Source organism: Delphinus delphis, chromosome 10 (genome assembly GCF_949987515.2).
Source record: "Delphinus delphis chromosome 10, mDelDel1.2, whole genome shotgun sequence".
Classification (NCBI taxonomy): Eukaryota; Metazoa; Chordata; class Mammalia; order Artiodactyla; family Delphinidae; genus Delphinus; species Delphinus delphis.
Genome location: NC_082692.2, coordinates 63,112,348 through 63,129,577, shown reverse-complemented (window position 1 = coordinate 63,129,577; position 17,230 = coordinate 63,112,348). Strand labels below are relative to the sequence as shown.

At 43.4% G+C, this 17,230-nt stretch overlaps 1 protein-coding gene across 1 annotated transcript; it reads right to left on the bottom strand.

Annotated features, from left to right (window-relative positions):
- Positions 1-3,413: 3,413 nt before the first annotated feature.
- Positions 3,414-8,034, bottom strand: FAM240A (family with sequence similarity 240 member A). Its single transcript, XM_060021418.1, has 2 exons — positions 7,886-8,034; positions 3,414-3,516 (listed from the first exon to the last, which is right to left on the bottom strand). The coding sequence occupies exons 1-2, from the start codon at positions 8,026-8,028 to the stop codon at positions 3,414-3,416; spliced, it is 246 nt and encodes an 81-aa protein (XP_059877401.1). The 5' UTR covers positions 8,029-8,034.
- Positions 8,035-17,230: the final 9,196 nt, after the last annotated feature.

Genomic DNA, 17,230 nt, shown 5'->3' with positions numbered 1-17,230 from the left:
CTGCAACTTTTCTGATTTCATTTATTATTAGTTCTAACAGTTTCTTTTGTATGTGTATGTAATCTTTAGGGTTATCTGTATATAAGATCATGTCATCTGTGAACAGAGATAAACCTTTTATTTTCTTTTTCTTGCCTAATTGCTCTGGCTAGACGTTCAGTACTATGTTGAATAGAAGTCGTGAAAGTGGGCATCCTCTTCTTTTGGGACTCCAGTGACACAAATTTCAGGTCTTCTGTTATTGTCCCACAGGTCCTAACACTCTGTTTCTTTCTTTTTTTTTTTTTTTAAAGAAAACTATTTTCTCTTTCTTGTTCAAATTAGATAATTTTATTAACTATCTGAAACTTCACTGATCCTTTTTTCTGTATTTTCCATTTTGCTGTTGAGCTCATCCAGTGTTATTTTTGTTGTTTGTTTATTTTGGTTATTGTAGCATTCATTTCTGAAAGTTCCATTCAGTTCTTCTTTATATCTTTTGTTTCTTTGCTGATATTTTTACTTTCTCCATTTGCTTAAAGAGTGCTTGTAGTTGCTTGTTGAAGCATTTATATAACTGCTTTAAAATCCTTGTCATATAATTTCAACCCCTGTGTCATCTCAGTACTAAGTGTCTGTTGAGTATCCTTTCTCATTTGAGTTGAGATTTTCTTGGCTCTTGGTATGAGTCATTTTGGACTATATCCTGGACATTTTGAGTACAAGGCTAGGAGACTCTCCTTTTTATGTATCTATTTTAATAGGCAGTCAATCTATTTATGTTAAGAACACATGTCCTGGCCCACTTTTGTGGGCTACACTTTAAATGTCAATTACTTTTCAAAGCCTTTGCTTTTGTGGTCTGTTGCTTGTGTGCTACCCAGAGGCCAATTTGAAACCTATGGTATTCCACACCATAGTTCAGCTCTCAAAGTTTTTGCTGTTTGAGCCTGGTCAATTTTATAAATGGGATGTGTCCAGGACTTGATACATAGTTTGAAAGCATCCCATTCTGCTATGGACTGAATTGTGTCCTTCCTGCCCCTCAAACCTTACCCTGCCCCAAATTTATATGCTGAAGCCCTAATCCTTCATGTGATGGTATTTGGAAATGAGGCCTTTGGGGGGTAATTAGGTTTAGATAAGGTCATGCAGGTGGGGCCCTTGTGATGGGATTAGTGTCCTTATAAGAAGAGACACCAGAGAGCTTGTTCTCTCTGTCCCTCTCTCCCCCTCTCCCTCTCTCCCTTTCTCTCTTTCTCTCTCCTCATACCATGTGAGGACACAGTGAGAAGCGGCCATCTACAAGACAGGAAAGAGCTCTCACCAGAAACCGACCATGCTGCCGCTTTGATCTTTGACCTCAAGCCTCTAGTACTGTGAGAAAAGGCACTCATGCTTCTCTCCCTGTCTCTTTCCCCCCAGTCCCTGCTGCCAGGGCACTGAGGACTTAGTGTAGGCCTTCTCACCTCTGGGGAGGCATCTGCAGAACCTCCTGGCTGGCCTTCCCACCTTTGTCCTTGCATCTTTCTGTGCAAAGTAATCCTCCTGAACCATGGCCACTGTGGCTCTCCCCTGGCCAACACCCTGCAGTGGCTTCCTGTGCCCTTGGGAAAAGCTCATACTCTCATGCAGCAAGGCCCTGAACGCTGATTTCTGCAGATTCAGGTCTTGCTACACCTTCTTCTTACTCCCATTCTAGCTTAGCTAAATGTACTCCCTCAAGGCACCCAGGACCTGAGCCCTGAATCTTGCCTTCACTGGATCATGCTTACTTGGGTTTAACTACCCTGTTCTTAAGAAGCCCTCCCTAGACCAGAATGGGTCCCACATCAGGTGGGCACCTTTGCCTGCTGTGGCTCCCAGTGCTCTTTAGTCCCTCACACTTATTGCCTTGGCTTTTCTGCCATCTTCCCTAGCCTGTAGCCTCCAGAGTCATCACTTCTGGTTTACTCTGCTGTATTTGGTCGTACAGCACAGTGCCAGGTATGCGGTGGATGAATTAATGCACAACGAATCTTCACATGCATTATCTGCCTCACTTGACTGCATTTAGATTCCAGCAGCAGCGTTTTGCGGTTCGTGATGGGAGGCCTTTTCTTCTGAGAGCCTCTCAGCCTGAAAGCTCTGTCTTTTCTTCTCCTTCTACTTAATTCCTATTTCCCTCTTATACCCAACAAAAATTCCTCTTTCATCAATCTCAAAAGAACCCAGCTGGGATTCATGGTTTATTAGTTGAATTGAATCCCAGGTTGAATGAGAGACCATAGCAGGAAGCAGGGCTCCAAGCCCTGTTTCCTGGGTCATATGAGTGTGGAATCTGAGGAAATGCTCCCCCAATTCTTCTTGCCTCCTGGTGGCTCCCATCTGGGCTCCCTGGGGATGTGGATGGAAGCACTTTAGGGCACATCAGGGCATTTAGAGGACTGGAACACCACACTTGCTCTGTTCAGAATTGCCTCTGCCTTGCTCTCTGTGTCTCCTGGTAACACTGCCCCTTAAATATGTAAGGCTTTGCAGGCACTGCCTACAACCATCAAGTACTTTACAGCATGTATCTCTCTGCTCCTTTGCCCTGGTTGGGAAAGGTTGCACCAGGCCTAGTTACAGTTTGCACTTTTAGAAGCAGCAACCCTGTATGGGGACCTGAGAGATGGCTGGGCAGTGACAATGATATTTCAAAGTCCAGAATCTATGTGACAAGCACTTTGTTCGGGTGGCCAGATATACTTTAGCTGAGCTGACAGAGAGCCAGCCAGTGCCAGCATGTGGAGATTTAAAAGAAGGCAACAAAATGAAGAGCATGTATACCAGTGATGGCATGGCAACCAAGTTTTATTAAAATTATTCCAATCTTATTGAATGGTTCTATGTAAACATGTTTTTGAATAAGCCTATTAAATTCATGTGAAGAAAAATAATATTAGATCAGTTAATTTGTAAACCTTATTTTAAGGACTATTTACAGTATTTTTATTTCTGCAGATGGGTGCATTTCTCTTCTCATAAAAAGAAAACAAGAGAAAGGATTACATGGTGCTGTTTCCTAGGAGAGATGTGGAGCAAAACTAATGTGCGATGTTTAAAGTATGACCGTGAAAATCATCCCCCCTCATGTGCTTAGAATTTCAAATATTGGGATTTCAAAATTAGAAGATAATTATATGGAAATAAAGTATGCTGCATGGAGCTTTGCTGTTAGATAATCTCGTCTTTAGACACATTGGGGATAATATTCTGGTCCCCATGCAGAGAGGACTGCCTTGGCTAATAATTCCCACTCAGCAGTGGGGAAGGATTCACAGGTAAATCCCCACAGGATTTACAGGTGGGGGAAACACTAGTATGGGATCTGTATGGTGTAGCAAAGGGACTCAGGGATTTGCACTGGCTTGTCCTGGCAGAGTGACCTCAGTGCTTTGTATCCTCTTGTGTCAGTGAAGCTCTTGGCCAACATTGGCCCGCTTTTCTGTCTCATCTGAATTGTTCCGTAGTCTCAGCTTTGTTTCCAGTTTCTGCTTCCATTCTTCTCTGAGCCTGAAAATAGAAACAAAATAAACACAAATGGAGTATTCATCTCCATGGCTTTTGGTTCAGGGAAGCTTCCTTCCTTTTTATTCTGAAGGTGTCTGTGTGTGCATGTGTGTGCATGCATGTGTTCAGGTTTTAAAAGGTATGCAGAAGACTTGCAAATTTAAATATATACATATTTGAACTCTCACTTCTGTTTGAGCACTATTCTAGTCTTAATTCTCTGACATTTCCCTTGAAAGTGCAATATCTTTAAAGTACAGGAGGGGGGGAAAAACTTCAATCTAGAATTATTTACCCAGCAAAGCTATCTTTCAAAAACAGAGGTGAGATAAAGTTGTTTTCAGATATGCAAAAACTGGAAGAATTCACTACCAGCAGACTGTCACATATGACATGTTAAAGGAAGTCCTTCAAGCAGATGGAAAAATGACGCCACATGGAAATCTGCACAGTGGAACGAAGAGCACCTGGAAGGACATCTGTGTGTGTGCGTATTAATGATTTTTTTTTCTTACTATTTAAATCTCTTTAAAAGATAGTCAGTGGTTCATGGGAATTTCCTGGCGGTCCAGTGGTTGGGACTCTGCGTGCCCACTGCAGGGGGCACGAGTTCTATCCCTGGTCAGTGAACTAGGATCCCTCAAGCCGCACGGCAAAACTGTTAATGATGTAATATGGCGTTTATAACATATGTGGAAGTCAAATTGTACTCTGTATAATAACACAAAGACCAGGAGCGGAGAGATGGGACTATATGATTGTAAGGTTCTTACCCTCTACAGGAAATAATGTGTCACTTGAAGGTAGACAGTGATAAGTTAAAGATGTATATGTAAATGTTAAAGCAACCACTAAAATAACACACAGAGATATAGTTAAAAAGCCAAAAGAGGAGATTAAATGGAATCATTAAAAATATTTAATTCAAAAGTAGGCAGAAAAAGAAAGGGAATAAATAACTGTTGAGAGAAAAAGGTGACAAATAACAAGATGGTAGATTTAAACCCAATCATACCAATTAATGTTAATGACATAAGTAATCCAATTGAAATGCAAAGGTTGACAGATTGCATTAAAAAATATCCAAATATATGTTGCCTATAAGAAACTCATTTTAAATATGAAGACATAAATAGGTTAAAAGTAAAAAGATGGAAAAATATCCCATCTTAACCCTAATCAACGAAGGCTGGAGTGGTTATATTAACAACAGACAAGGTAGAGTTCATAGCAAAGAATATTACCGAAGAGAAAGAGGGTTGTTTTGTAATAAACGGTTTAATTCATCAAGAGTATATAATAATCCTAAACATTTATGTACCTAATACAGAGCTTCAAAATACATGAAACAAAATGTGATAGATCTGTAAAGAGAAATAGATCTGCAAATCTTCAGTACCCATATTTCAAGCATCAGTAAAACAGACAAGAAATCAGTAAGGATATAGTTGAACAACACTATTAACCTACTGCTCCCCACTAATTAAAGGCAGTAACTCCCCAACATCCCTCTTCTGTCAGTGTTTGTTTCTCTATGATAAAAATAACAAGGAGGAAACTGAGGCACAGGGAGACTTGCTACTCATCCGGAGGGCTCTTCCTTTGGCATCTTGCTGCTGCTATATTCAATCCTGGATTAAGTGGGAGTGTGGAGGAGGCAGGGGACCTGACATTTGCGAGCCCTGACCTTGGGCCCTGCCCCATGCTGGGTGCTTTAGGCACATTTTCTTTTTTTTTTTTTAAGATCTTTTTGATGTGGACCTTTTTTTTTTTTTTTTTTTTTTTTTGTGGTACGCGGGCCTCTCACTGCTGTGGCCCCTCCCATTGCAGAGCACAGGCTCCGGACGCACAGGCTCAGCGGCCATGGCTCACGGGCCTAGCCGCTCTGTGGCATGTGGGATCTTCCCGGACTGGGGCACGAACCCGCGTCCCCTGCATCGGCAGGCGGACTCTCAACCACTGCACCACCAGGGAAGCCCTGATGTGGACCATTTTTAAAGTCTTTATTGAATTTGTTACAATATTGCTTTTGTTTTATGTTTTGGTTTTTTGGCCACAAGGCATGTGGGATCTTAGCTCCCGGACCAGGGATCAAACCTGCACCCCCTGCATTGGAAGGCAAAGTCTTAACCAGTGGACCATCAGGGAAGTCTCTAGGTACATTTTCTTATTCAAGCCTCAGAGCAACCTAATGAACCAGAGCTGTCTTCTACAATTTATGAAGGGACAACATGGAGTAGTGGTGAGGAGCAGAGAGTCTCTGGAGCCAGACTGCCCAGGTTCAGATTAGAAGAGGCAGGAGAAGGATAAATAAGAAGTTAGAGCTTTGCGACCCCACCAACCAAAAGTGTCTTTCCTGCAGTCTTTTTTATGTGCATGGAGAGATCCTGCACACATATATTTTAATGTTTTAATAAACCACGGTTTGTTTCAGAGCTTATTTTATTCACCCCTTGGCTTACTCCTTGCTTAGAGACAAGGTTTTTGCATCTTCCGCAGGTCAGTTTCACTCCACCTGAGGCCTTCTGTGTACTGCCCTGGGGGACACACACGTGGCACAGGCCTCAGTGTGGCCTCTGGTGTGCTGCATGCTGAGTGGCCTGGCCTCGGGGGAGGAAGATGGCAGGGACTCCTCAGATGACTGGCCACCTGACTCAGCTTCTCTGAGAATCCCTGGACAAGATGCCCTGACACAACGCCTCAGCAGGTAGGACAGTCTGCTTTTTCTTGCCTGTGGCCAGGAATATGGCTGAGCAGGTCTCTGCATGTAGAAGAGGCTGGGTTTGCCTCTAGGGCTCAGGACGGGGTTTTGGAAGGTGACAGTGAATATAACTCTTGTGAGTTCATGCATGTTCTCAGCCTAGCAACCATGAACTGACAGTATGGAGTCACGGGCCCTGCCGTTGGGCCAGCACACACCTGTCCCACCAGCAACTGGCTACACACTAGCTGTGGTCTTAGTGCACAGACAGTGGCTGAGCTGTTGCCTATGAGGGGGTAGACAGCCCGACCTGTCTTTCCCTGTGTTCTGTGGGTGACCCCCTGCAGTCATCGAGAGGCAGTATGTGTGAGTGTGGTGAGGTGCCGCTGTTTCCAGAGACAGCAACCCTGGTCTGCTCATGTGAGTTACTGCTCTCCACTCGACTTGCTTGGCTAGAACAGGGATGCACACCAGAGGGCTGAGAGCCCATTGGCCCTCCTCCTAGAACCACGCAGGACATCCTGTGTCTTGACCCAAACGAGCACTGAGAATTAATTGGTCATTGTCTCCTTTGCTTGATTGCCCTTCATGGATACATCTGCTGATCTGCTCCCCAAATTTAGTGTAACCCTCACACGCTAGAAATGGTGACAGAGAGGAGAGATTTTTCTGTTTATACAGATAAGAACTAGAGTGTACATTTGTTAGCTTAGAAGAATTTATTATTTTTATTTATTTATTTTTTGCCGGCGCATGGCATGTGGGATCTCAGTTCCCCTACCAGGGATTGAACCTGCATCCCCTGCAGTGGAAACATGGAGTCACCAGGGAAATCCTAAAGAATTTTTAAAATTACTGCCCATAACCATAGATGGTGACAGGACCATATGCATGGAAAATCAAAATAATTATGTCCTCTAGGATGCCCATCTAGCATTCCTCTGGGGAAATCAATTTTGCTTTTAAAAAACAGACAAGTGTGGGGCTCCCCTGGTGGCGCAGTGGTTGAGAGTCCGCCTGCCGATGCAGGGGACACGGGTTCATGCCCCGGTCCGGGAAGATCCCACATGCCGTGGAGCGGCTAGGCCCGTGAGCCATGGCCTCTGAGCCTGCACGTCTGGAGCCTGTGCTCCGCAATGGGAGAGGCCACAACAGTGAGAGGCCCGCACAACGCAAAAAAAAAAACCCAAAACAAACAAACAAACAAAAACAGACAAGTGTGGGTATGATGTGTCCATGTGGGTTCATGGATTGTAACAGATGCACCTCTCTGGTGGGGCATGTTGCTGGTAGGGGAGGCTGTGTATGGCGGGGGAGGGGGTGTATGAAAGCTCTCTACTTTCTGCTCAGTTTTTTTTTTTTTTTTTTTTTTTTTTTTTTTTGCGGTACGCGCGTCTCTCACTGTTGTGGCCTCTCCTGTTGCGGAGCACAGGCTCCGGACGTGCAGGCTCAGCGGCCATGGCTCACGGGCCCAACCACTCTGCAGCATGTGGGATCTTCCCGGACCGGGGCACGAACCTGTGTCCCCTGCATCGGCAGGCGGACTCTCAACCACTGCGCCACCAGGGAAGCCCTCTGCTCAGTTTTGCTGTGAGCCTAAAACTGCCCTAAAAATTAAAGTCTATTTTTAAAAATTAATTATCAATAATAAAAAATAGACAAGCCACATACTTTGCCAGTGCACTTCTTCCCAGGCGATGCTCTTCTGATTCTCGGTAGTAAGTCTGTTTGCCAATTTCTCTTTCCCAGAAGCGTTTGAGCTCGTCACAGGTGTTCCGGCAGAAGACCTCCCGGCGGACGTACTGATTGTTCATCCCCTGAAAAAGAAAATATCAGCCGAACCCCCGTAGAACACGCTCTCTTGGACTCTGGAAGGTACAGACCCTTGTTATTTACCTGAGGGAGACCCAGGTCAAGCACAGGACCTAACGGGGAGGTACACTGGTTTGTTGACAGGATCCAGGGATGTGAAGGCAGAAGCTCCCTGCTGGAGCCTGGCGTGTCTCAGGCACCTAGCAAATAGCTCTGTCCTTCCTTCCTCCTTACAGATGAACGGCCCCTTGGCTTTTTATCAGCAAGTAGTGTGTGACAGGCATTTTGTGTCTTTAGTTATCACCACATCCCCATGAGTCAACATTCCCTTCCTCATTTTAAAGGTGAGACATTTGAGGAGTGATAGAATTTGCTTGTGGTCCCACAACTGTAACTGGCAGAAGGCAGGCTGCACACTTCTGAATGTTTTCAAGCCCTTTACTAAAGAGGTTTGTCACAGAAAATGGTCCCAACATCTGACACAACCGAGCAAGCAGCTTTGAGGTTTGTGCGTACCTGTGTGTGTGCACATGCTTGTGTGTGAAATCATACATATCAGATACTCAAAAATGGTCACTTTTTTACACGAAGAAACCCCTGCCCAACTCCTAGACCTTGGTTGGTCTAGCAGACAGGTCAAAAGCAGGGGCTGGAGGGTGAGAGTGGGTGCGGGGAAAGGAGTTAGTGGGCTACTGGAAATGTCCAGGGAGGAGCTATGACCAGGGGGTAGAGGCAAGGGTAATGAAGGCATTCTGGAGGTGGTCAGCGCCACGTGGTAAACAAAGGTGAGGGATGTCAGTGGAGCTGCACTGGCTGTGCCTGTGCAAAGGTGGGCAACCAGAGGAGGAGGGCCATGCAGAGTGACCCTGAGCAGTGCTGGACAGAGTTTGAGTTGCCTGGGCGTTAACATTCAAGGGGAAGTACTGAAGGGGCATCTGGACACCTGGGTCTGGAATCAGCATGAAGGTCTGGATCACAGCTCTCTCAGAGGGACTGACAAGGGCAGTGGGGCAGGGTGGAAGCAGAGAGGGGTTTGAAGCCAGACATTCACTGCAGACCTATTTGTCCATTAACTTGATGCACCTTCTGTTTGACAATAAGTTCTCCAGGCCTCAGACTCCTCATCTTTAAAATTTCTCTGAAGATTAAATTTGATCATGAACATTCAATTGTTTCACAGTTTAGAACTTTTGTAGTTCTAAAACCTCATACTGTATAGGATATAGTGTAATCATTAACAATAAATAATCATCACAACCTCCCCCAACTTTCTTTCTATAGACATGAAATAATTCTACTTCTTTTCTCTTTTCTTTCTGGATCAGTGTCTATTGACCTTGGCCGACCTTGGAATCACTTGGAGAGTTTTACAAAAAACAAATGCCAGTCCCCAGGGAGTCTGATTTCATCAGCCTGGGATGTGGCCTGGGTGTCAGGATTTTTAAAAGCACCCCCCGTGATTCTAATGTGCAGCCAAGGTGAGAACTCCGTCTTTGATCCTGTCCTCTTGTGCGATGGGTCAGAGCTGGCCCCAGGGACGCTGAGGTAGTGAGGGCTGAGCATAGGGATGTCACAGCAACAGCCATCTTGCAAGGTAAGCACTATTCCGCAGGTTAGAAAGTTGAGTAGCAATTTGGCTTTATCGAGGTCATACAGCTGGTAAGTGGGGCAGCTGTCGTAATCAGGGCCCAGGCCCCACCCACTGCCCCCAGCTGTCCCCTAGGGAGGAGGAAAGTGACTTTCTTATCCCCTGGAAGTGCTCAGTGATCTCATACTTTCCTGGCAAAAGAGCAGAGATCCAACTGACCTTGCAGTAAGCCCTCAGAGTTTTTAGGAAATGTGATTATCCTATGTTTTATTTAAATATATTAAAGCATGTACTGGTGCTCAATAAATATTTATTGAATTGAATAAATGCCCCCCCATCTCCAAGTTATCTTTATCCTGAAGAGCTGGCCTGGAAGTGGCAGTGGTCCCTGTGGTAGTGCTTCAGGCATTGAGGGAAAGTCTGTGGGGCCAGTGAGGGGAACCTTGGAGTCACCTGGCCTGGTCTGAGGGCTTCGGGGTGCTTCCTAGGGGCAGGGACACGCAGGACGAGTGGGTGGGTAGGAGCACCCAGGATGCAGGAAGTGGACTGTGCAGAGGCCTGTGGTGAGAGCACCACAGAACCAGAGTGACAGAAGCAGTTGGGGTGGCCTGGGGTCGAGGTGAGGGAGGGGAATGACTGCAAAGGGGCCTGGGGAACCTTTTAAGGTTGTGGAAATGTTCTGTATCTTGCTTCTCATGATGGTTAAACAACTGTATACAATTGCCAAAACTTACCAAACTGTACATCTAAAGCAGGTGGATTTTATTACACACAAGTTATGCCTAAATAAACGTAGAAAGGGACTTCCCTGGTGGTCCAGTGGAACCACCAGGTCGGGGAACTAGATCCTGCATGCGTGCTGCAACTAAGAAGTCCTCATGCTGCAACAAAAAGATCCCGTGTGCTGCAACTAAGACCCGGTGCAGCAAAGATAAAAGAAATAAAATAAATAAATATTATAAAAATAAAATAAAATAAGCGTAGAGAAAAATTGTCTTCTGTCTTTGGACTGGAGATTCATCCAAGCTCCCCAGCTCTAACCTCCTGGGAGACCCAGCATCTCATTGTTAGGGTTTAGCCCATTCCTTCACGGGTAATACATGTTTCTGGGAGCATTGTGTTTTCTGGCTTCTAAAATGTGCAGAAATGTGATGAGGAAGATATCAGTAGTTGGAAAGCCCTTTGGAAACAAAGGGGATTGTCCTTGATAAATAAATGGCTCTATTCGTCTGTATCTGCTCAGCTAAGAATACCATCCACCAGACTGCACTCCGCTCAAGACAATCAATAGTATTCCTTCCAGTCAATCACCACCAACCCAGAAAAGCCATAACGTCAATGACAATTATGAACTTTCCTTCACAAAATTAATGAGTGCTTAAAGAGAACGACAGTGTATAACACCTTCACAGAATTCAGTTAAACAAAGTGTGTTGAGCTTGTCACCATCTGTGAGGCATTTGTGGTGCACCAAGTGCCAAATGATGTTAGTGAGTCAGCTGAAACAAAGACACATTTGTCCATTGTGAGCGCTAATTGCTGTGCCAACCATTTAATCTCCTAAGTCTCTGGTTACTCAGAGTATTAAACCCAAACTGAGGAATGTGAGAGTTATTTTAGGAAGAATTTTGACGTATCAGTTATTCCTGTGACTCTCGGCTAGTGTGGCTCACTGCATCCCAGCTGACTGTGTGTGCCACCAACGTACTTCTTGCATACCCAACACCTCATAAGAGCAACTATTTCATGGTTCTTTTTTTTTTTTTTTTAACAACATTTCAAAAAGCTTCATAAAGATCATGGTTTGAAGTAGGGTTCTAGTTCCAGATAAAATGGAGGAAGCACACTCTACCCGTCTCTCCAAAGAACGCAGCTCCAAAGCCTGGACAGAATACTCAGTGCAACTGCTTGTGGACTCCAAGAAGTAAACAGTAGCAGGTGGATTGGAGAAGAAGGCCAGAATTCCAATTACCATTGAATGGCGCTAAGTTTTCTATTTTTATTCTGGTATCCCCAGTTTAGACTCAAGTCAACAGGAAACTCAGAAGTGGGAACGTGGACAGAGAGAGCTCCAAGCAGTCCTCTGATTCTAGGAAGAAAGGAGACTCCTGATGCTCAGAGAATGAGGGAAATCACTAGTTTTCCTTTTCCCTATTCTTGCGGGTCTCCAGGAAATTCCAAGGCGAGGGAGCTTGGCAGCATCAATGGAATTGACCAGCAGCAGGGCCTGCAGAGATGCAAAACCCACCTGCTCAGATAGGAGGAGCTGTGGTCCTACTGGATGGAGCCGACCCTCGCTGCTTTTTTCTCTCTCTCTCTCTGTCCTCTCAGCACATGACGAAGGTGTGGGTGCAGCCTCCAGAAGTGCACAGCAGAGCAGGTAACTAAAGCCCTAAGTTTCTGGCCAGAGGATTGAAAAAGGGGAGTCCAGGGAATTGGAAATTACCAGGGATACCACGGAGGTGGGTATCCTTAAAAATTGCTCTTGAGCACCTAGGCTGGCCTGTGGGCTGCACATGTGTGGATCTGATCCCAAAGAGCAGAACTTAGTAGGGAGGAAATCACCAATGCAGAAAAACTGGGCAGCAGCAGCAGCCAGCTAGATCTAAATGTAATGTATAGATCTCTACCCAGTGACAACAGAATACAGATTCTATTCAAGTGCCCATGAAGCAAATCACAAAAAATAAATTCCTGGAACTAGTAAGTGAGTTTAGCAAAGGTGCAGGATATGAGTTTAATACATAGAAATGAGTGTATGCTACCAGTGAACAATTGGAAATTGAAATTAAAAAGACAATCCCATTTACAATAACTCCCCCCAAATTAAATACTCAGATATAAATCTAACAAAACGTGTGCAAAATATGGTTGCTAAAAACTGCAAAATGCTGAAGAATGAAATAAAAGAAAACTTAAGTAAACGCAGAGACATATCATGCTAATGGATTGGAAGACAACATAGCAGAGATATCCGTTCTCCCAAAATTAATCTGTAGATTTATTGCAATTCTAATAAAAATCCAAATTGGATTTTTAAAAATAAAGACAAACTGATTATAAAACTTATGGAAAGGCAAAAGGACTAGAGTAACTAAAGCCCTTTTGAAAATGAAGAATGAAGTTGAAGGAATTACACTACCTGATTTTAAGTCTTACTATAAAGCTACAATAATGAAGATGTGTGATATCGGCAAAAAAAAAAAAAAAAAGACATCAGAGATATGTCTCAACAAATAGTGTTAGAACAATAAGATACCAATATGCAAAAAAACCCCAACCAAAAACTCCCTAAACCCCATACCTTATATAAAAATTAACTCAAGTGGATTATAGATCGAATATAAAATGTAAAGCTATAAAACGTTTAAGAGAAAATATAGGAGAAATACTTTTTGTGGCTTGAGGCTAGGCAAAGAATTCTTAGACATGACAAAAAGCACACTTCATGAAAGAAAAATTAATAAATTGGGCTTCACCAAAATTAGAAAATTTTGCTCTCCAAAAGGAATGAAAAGACAAGATACAAACTGAGAAAAAAATATTTGCAAATCACGTATATGATAAAGGATTTGTGTCCAGACTATATGAAGAACTTTCAAAACTCAACAATTTGAAAGCAAGCAACCCAGTTAAAAGATGGGCAAAACACTTTAGCAGACACTTCACCAAAGAGGATGCACAGATATCAATTAAGCATGTTAAAAGATGTTGAACATCATTAGCCACTAGGGAAATACAAATTAAATGAAAAGTGCAGAGATACTGCTACATCCTTATAAGAATGGCCAAAATAAAAATGTATATATTGACAATATCAAGTGCTAGAGAGGAGAGGAATGGAGCAATTGGAACTCTCATACGTTATAACTTATAAAGTTAAACATATTCTCACCATATGACCCAGCAATCCCGTTGCTAGTTATTTAGCTTAGAGAAATGCAAACTTAACGTTCTAGCAAAAACCTGTACACCCACACACAGTTCTATCTGTCATTGCCAAAATGTGGAGACAACCAATAGTCATTGAATGTGTGAATAACTGTTGAACATCCATAGAATGGAATACTGTTCAGTAATAAAAAGGAACAAACTGTCGCTACTTTCAATAACTTAGATGAACCTCAAAGGCATTCATGCTGAGTGGAAGAAGCCAATCTCAGTAGACTATATACCCTCTATGATTCCATTTATATGACATTCTCAAAAAGACAAGGCTATAATAATTGCCCAGGGTTAGAGGTAGGGGGAGAGTATAACTGCAAAGCCATAGCATGAGGAAACTGGTGTGTGGTGGGGAGGGGGTGATGTAATTGTTCTGTATCCCGATTGTGATGGTGGTTACACAGAGCTGAATGTGTGGTAAATTCTTAGAACTGAGAACACACAAAAGAGCCATTTTGCTCTATGTTAATATAAAAATCAAAATTTAAAAACAGAACAGAACTATTTTTTACTTTTTGCTATTTGATAAGATTCAGTGATTGCAAAGTCTAAAGATTATTTACCATCCCTGAAACACCACTGAACCCTGCTTCTCAATTGTCACATGGACCAGCAGCGCTGGCATCACCTAGGAGTTGTTATGAATGCAGAGTTTATCAAGACCAAAATCTGAATCAAAATTTGCATTTTAACCTGATCCCTAGATGATTCATGTACATAGGAAAGTTTAAGAAGCTCTGCTTCAGAATTACAAAGACCAGAATTTAGCACATCCTCTTAAGCATCAGTCTTCTGAGGAGCCCACTATGGTTGAGAGTCTCTATCTGAACATTGCTTGAGGATGTTGGTTCCTCTGAGGGTTTTAGCATCTCTCCCTCCATATGCACTGTTTTCATTTACAAGATTTCATCTTATCAGTGCCGTGTTAAATGAACACTGGCACTGATTTCTGGCGCTCTCACAGAGTTTAGCTTGTTTTGAATGTATCACTTAAATATATAAATTAGATATGGAAAAGCCCCATTAAGATTTCTGAGTCATTCCCAAGCAGATGCAAAGTGAGCGTTCAGAGGGAAAGATGAACCCCAGTGGCTGAAAAAGACAGGGTTACAAGGAGTCTATCCATTTGCTTCCCCCAAGAAATACAAGATGAACTTCCATCCCAGGCACACTCAAGTTCAAAATCCTTTACCTTTGAGATGGGTCTGCTGCTGTCTTGATACAGTGTCAAGGAGGGTGAGTATTGCAGCTCTAGGGTTTGCAAAGTCCACGGCCTGTCCTGAAACCTCAGGGCCTCAACCCTTTATATGCCCAGTGGAGGTGTTTCAGAAATGCCTCAGCCTTTCAAGGTTACAGGCACCAAATTAGCAGAATCACAGAGGTCTCATTCCAGGGACATGGTGACGTGCTTCCTGGTGAAAAATAGTTCCCATTGCCTGTTCCCCCTACCCACCCAAGGGCAGGCGAGCTTCTGCCCTGGCAGGCCCTGCAGGGACCATGACTTGGCTGGAACCAGTTATTGTTCAGAACATGCTCTGGATTATCCGTGAGCTTAAACCTGCTGTGCATCAGGCAAAGCGGCCCTGTGCCCTTCAGAGGGTAAACGAGCCCAGGATGGTGTGACAAGTCACACTTTGGGGTCACTTTACAGGACGACTTAGAGATGTGTGTTGCCCTTTGGAGCTGCTAATCCACTCGGGGAGCTTGGTGATGACATTTCACAGTTTGCTTAGTTGTCCCCCAGCAGGAGCAAGAACTGGACACCCCTGACCATCTTCCAGCAAAGGCATTAAACCGAGAAGGGCTTCTCAGTTGAAAGGGGCCTTCAAGCCATTTCAAGGAGCTTGTTGTGTTCTTGGGTTAAACATCTGGGATGGTCCCTGTCTGAGAACAGTCAGGTCATCATCAAACCCTGCTAGGCTATTAGTAAGCATGCTTATAACTTAGTTACATGAGTTTCAGTGTCAAAGCTCAAACCTCCACTGCAAAATCTGAGGGCAGTGAAGCAAGTGGAATCGCTGATGTTGAATCTGCAGAGGTATTCTAGTAAGTCTTTTCTCTCCGAATATGAATGCCTAATGGAGCAGCAGAACCAGATGGTACAGTGGAGGTTTTCTCATTGGGGAAAGAGGGAGGTAGATTTGGAAGCAACCCCTCAAAGCACCACCTATTCAAAATGATAGCAAGAGCAACGCTGATATCACTGGATTATATGTAAAGTAAAAATACCCATTTTGCTTTTAGTGTTTTTCTCTTGATACATGTTATATGCAAACAGAGAGGATAGGATAAAAAAGCTAGTAAAATATTTCTACTGTAAGTTTTTAGTACCCTTTTCCTCTTTAAAAGAAATCCACAGTGGAACAATATTTAATAGGTGAAAGATTAACTTGAAAGTTTTGTTGCTGTTTTTTTTTTACAGACATGTTATATGCTGGGAAAACCTTTTTGGTTACATGAGTTTCTTCAAATTTTAGTGAAGCCATTAGCAAGTACTTTAAGAAAAAACTTATCAAACTAAGCTTCTGAAGTGTTGCTATTTCCTCTGTGCTCACAAGTGATCTGAAAACCTACTTAATGCCCTGGCATGGAATTTCACAGCCTCTATAATTTGTTTACTCCAAAGGACAAACACTTACGATTTTCCTAATTTGACTGAATTTTGAATTGACAACACAGAGTCGAAAGATAGACCCATACGATCCATGACATTGCTGAGCCACTGAATTCACCAACCCTAGAGGCTCCCTACGTTAGGAACTCAAAATAATGGGAACGTAAATTTCCTTTAGAGTCTAAGTCAGTTGAGATGTTCTTTCACATCTTTCTTCCTAGAATATAATCTGTTCTTTCTCCTTTTCTCTGCTTTCTGAATTTTCCCCTCCTCCTCTTTCTGGTAAGGCTTCCACACACACTGACTCACGCAGACGTATTGGACGGGGCATGCGCTTGGAGGCTCTGGATCTGGATCTCAGCTCTGTCACTAGCCGGTCCACACCAGCTAATTAGTTTTGCTAAGTCCCAGCTTCTTCACTGTAAAATAGGAATGATTAAACCTGTAGAGAGATATAATAATGGTAAACAATTGTTTTTATTTGTATTATAAATAACAACTAGCATTTATTAACTCTTTCTAGGTGTCTGGTACTGTTCTAAGATTTATAGGTACAAACACGGTATGATATACATCATATACCTGTGATCAGGGACTATCATCACTACCACTTCATAGATAAGAAAACTGTGGCACAAAAGGGTAAGCATCTTATCTGAGGCCTTGTGGATAGTAAGAGACAGATGGGGGTTTGAACCCAAGCAGCCTGACTTCAAAGCCCTTAATCCAATGTGAGCTCCAGTATTGTTAAAGGTCATACCCAGATTTCTCTAGGTCTCTGCCCTGTGCTTCCATCATCTGTTCCCCAGCGATAAGTTACATAGTGAAGGGGGTTGAGACTTCATGCAAAGCTGTGGGGCTGCCAGATAAAGTGAGAAGAAAGGACACCACTCAGGCCAGACTCCCCAAGGGACATCTCTTGGGAGCTGAGGTCATGGCAGTGTCAGCAGGGCAGCCCATACAAGCTCTGTCCGGGGCTTGCTGTTTTCTTGGTTTGAACTTTTTATTTTGGAATAATTATAGATTCACAGAGAGTTGCAAAGAAATGTACGGGGTG

Excerpts from the sequence above, each read along its gene's own strand:
- FAM240A (XM_060021418.1), bottom strand. The coding sequence starts at position 8,028 with ATGAACAATCAGTACGTCCGCCGGGAGGTCTTCTGCCGGAACACCTGT. Across the intron at positions 3,517-7,885 it reads GGAAGAAGTGCACTGGCAAA|GCTCAGAGAAGAATGGAAGC; the intron begins GTATGTGGCTTG and ends TTCTATTTTCAG.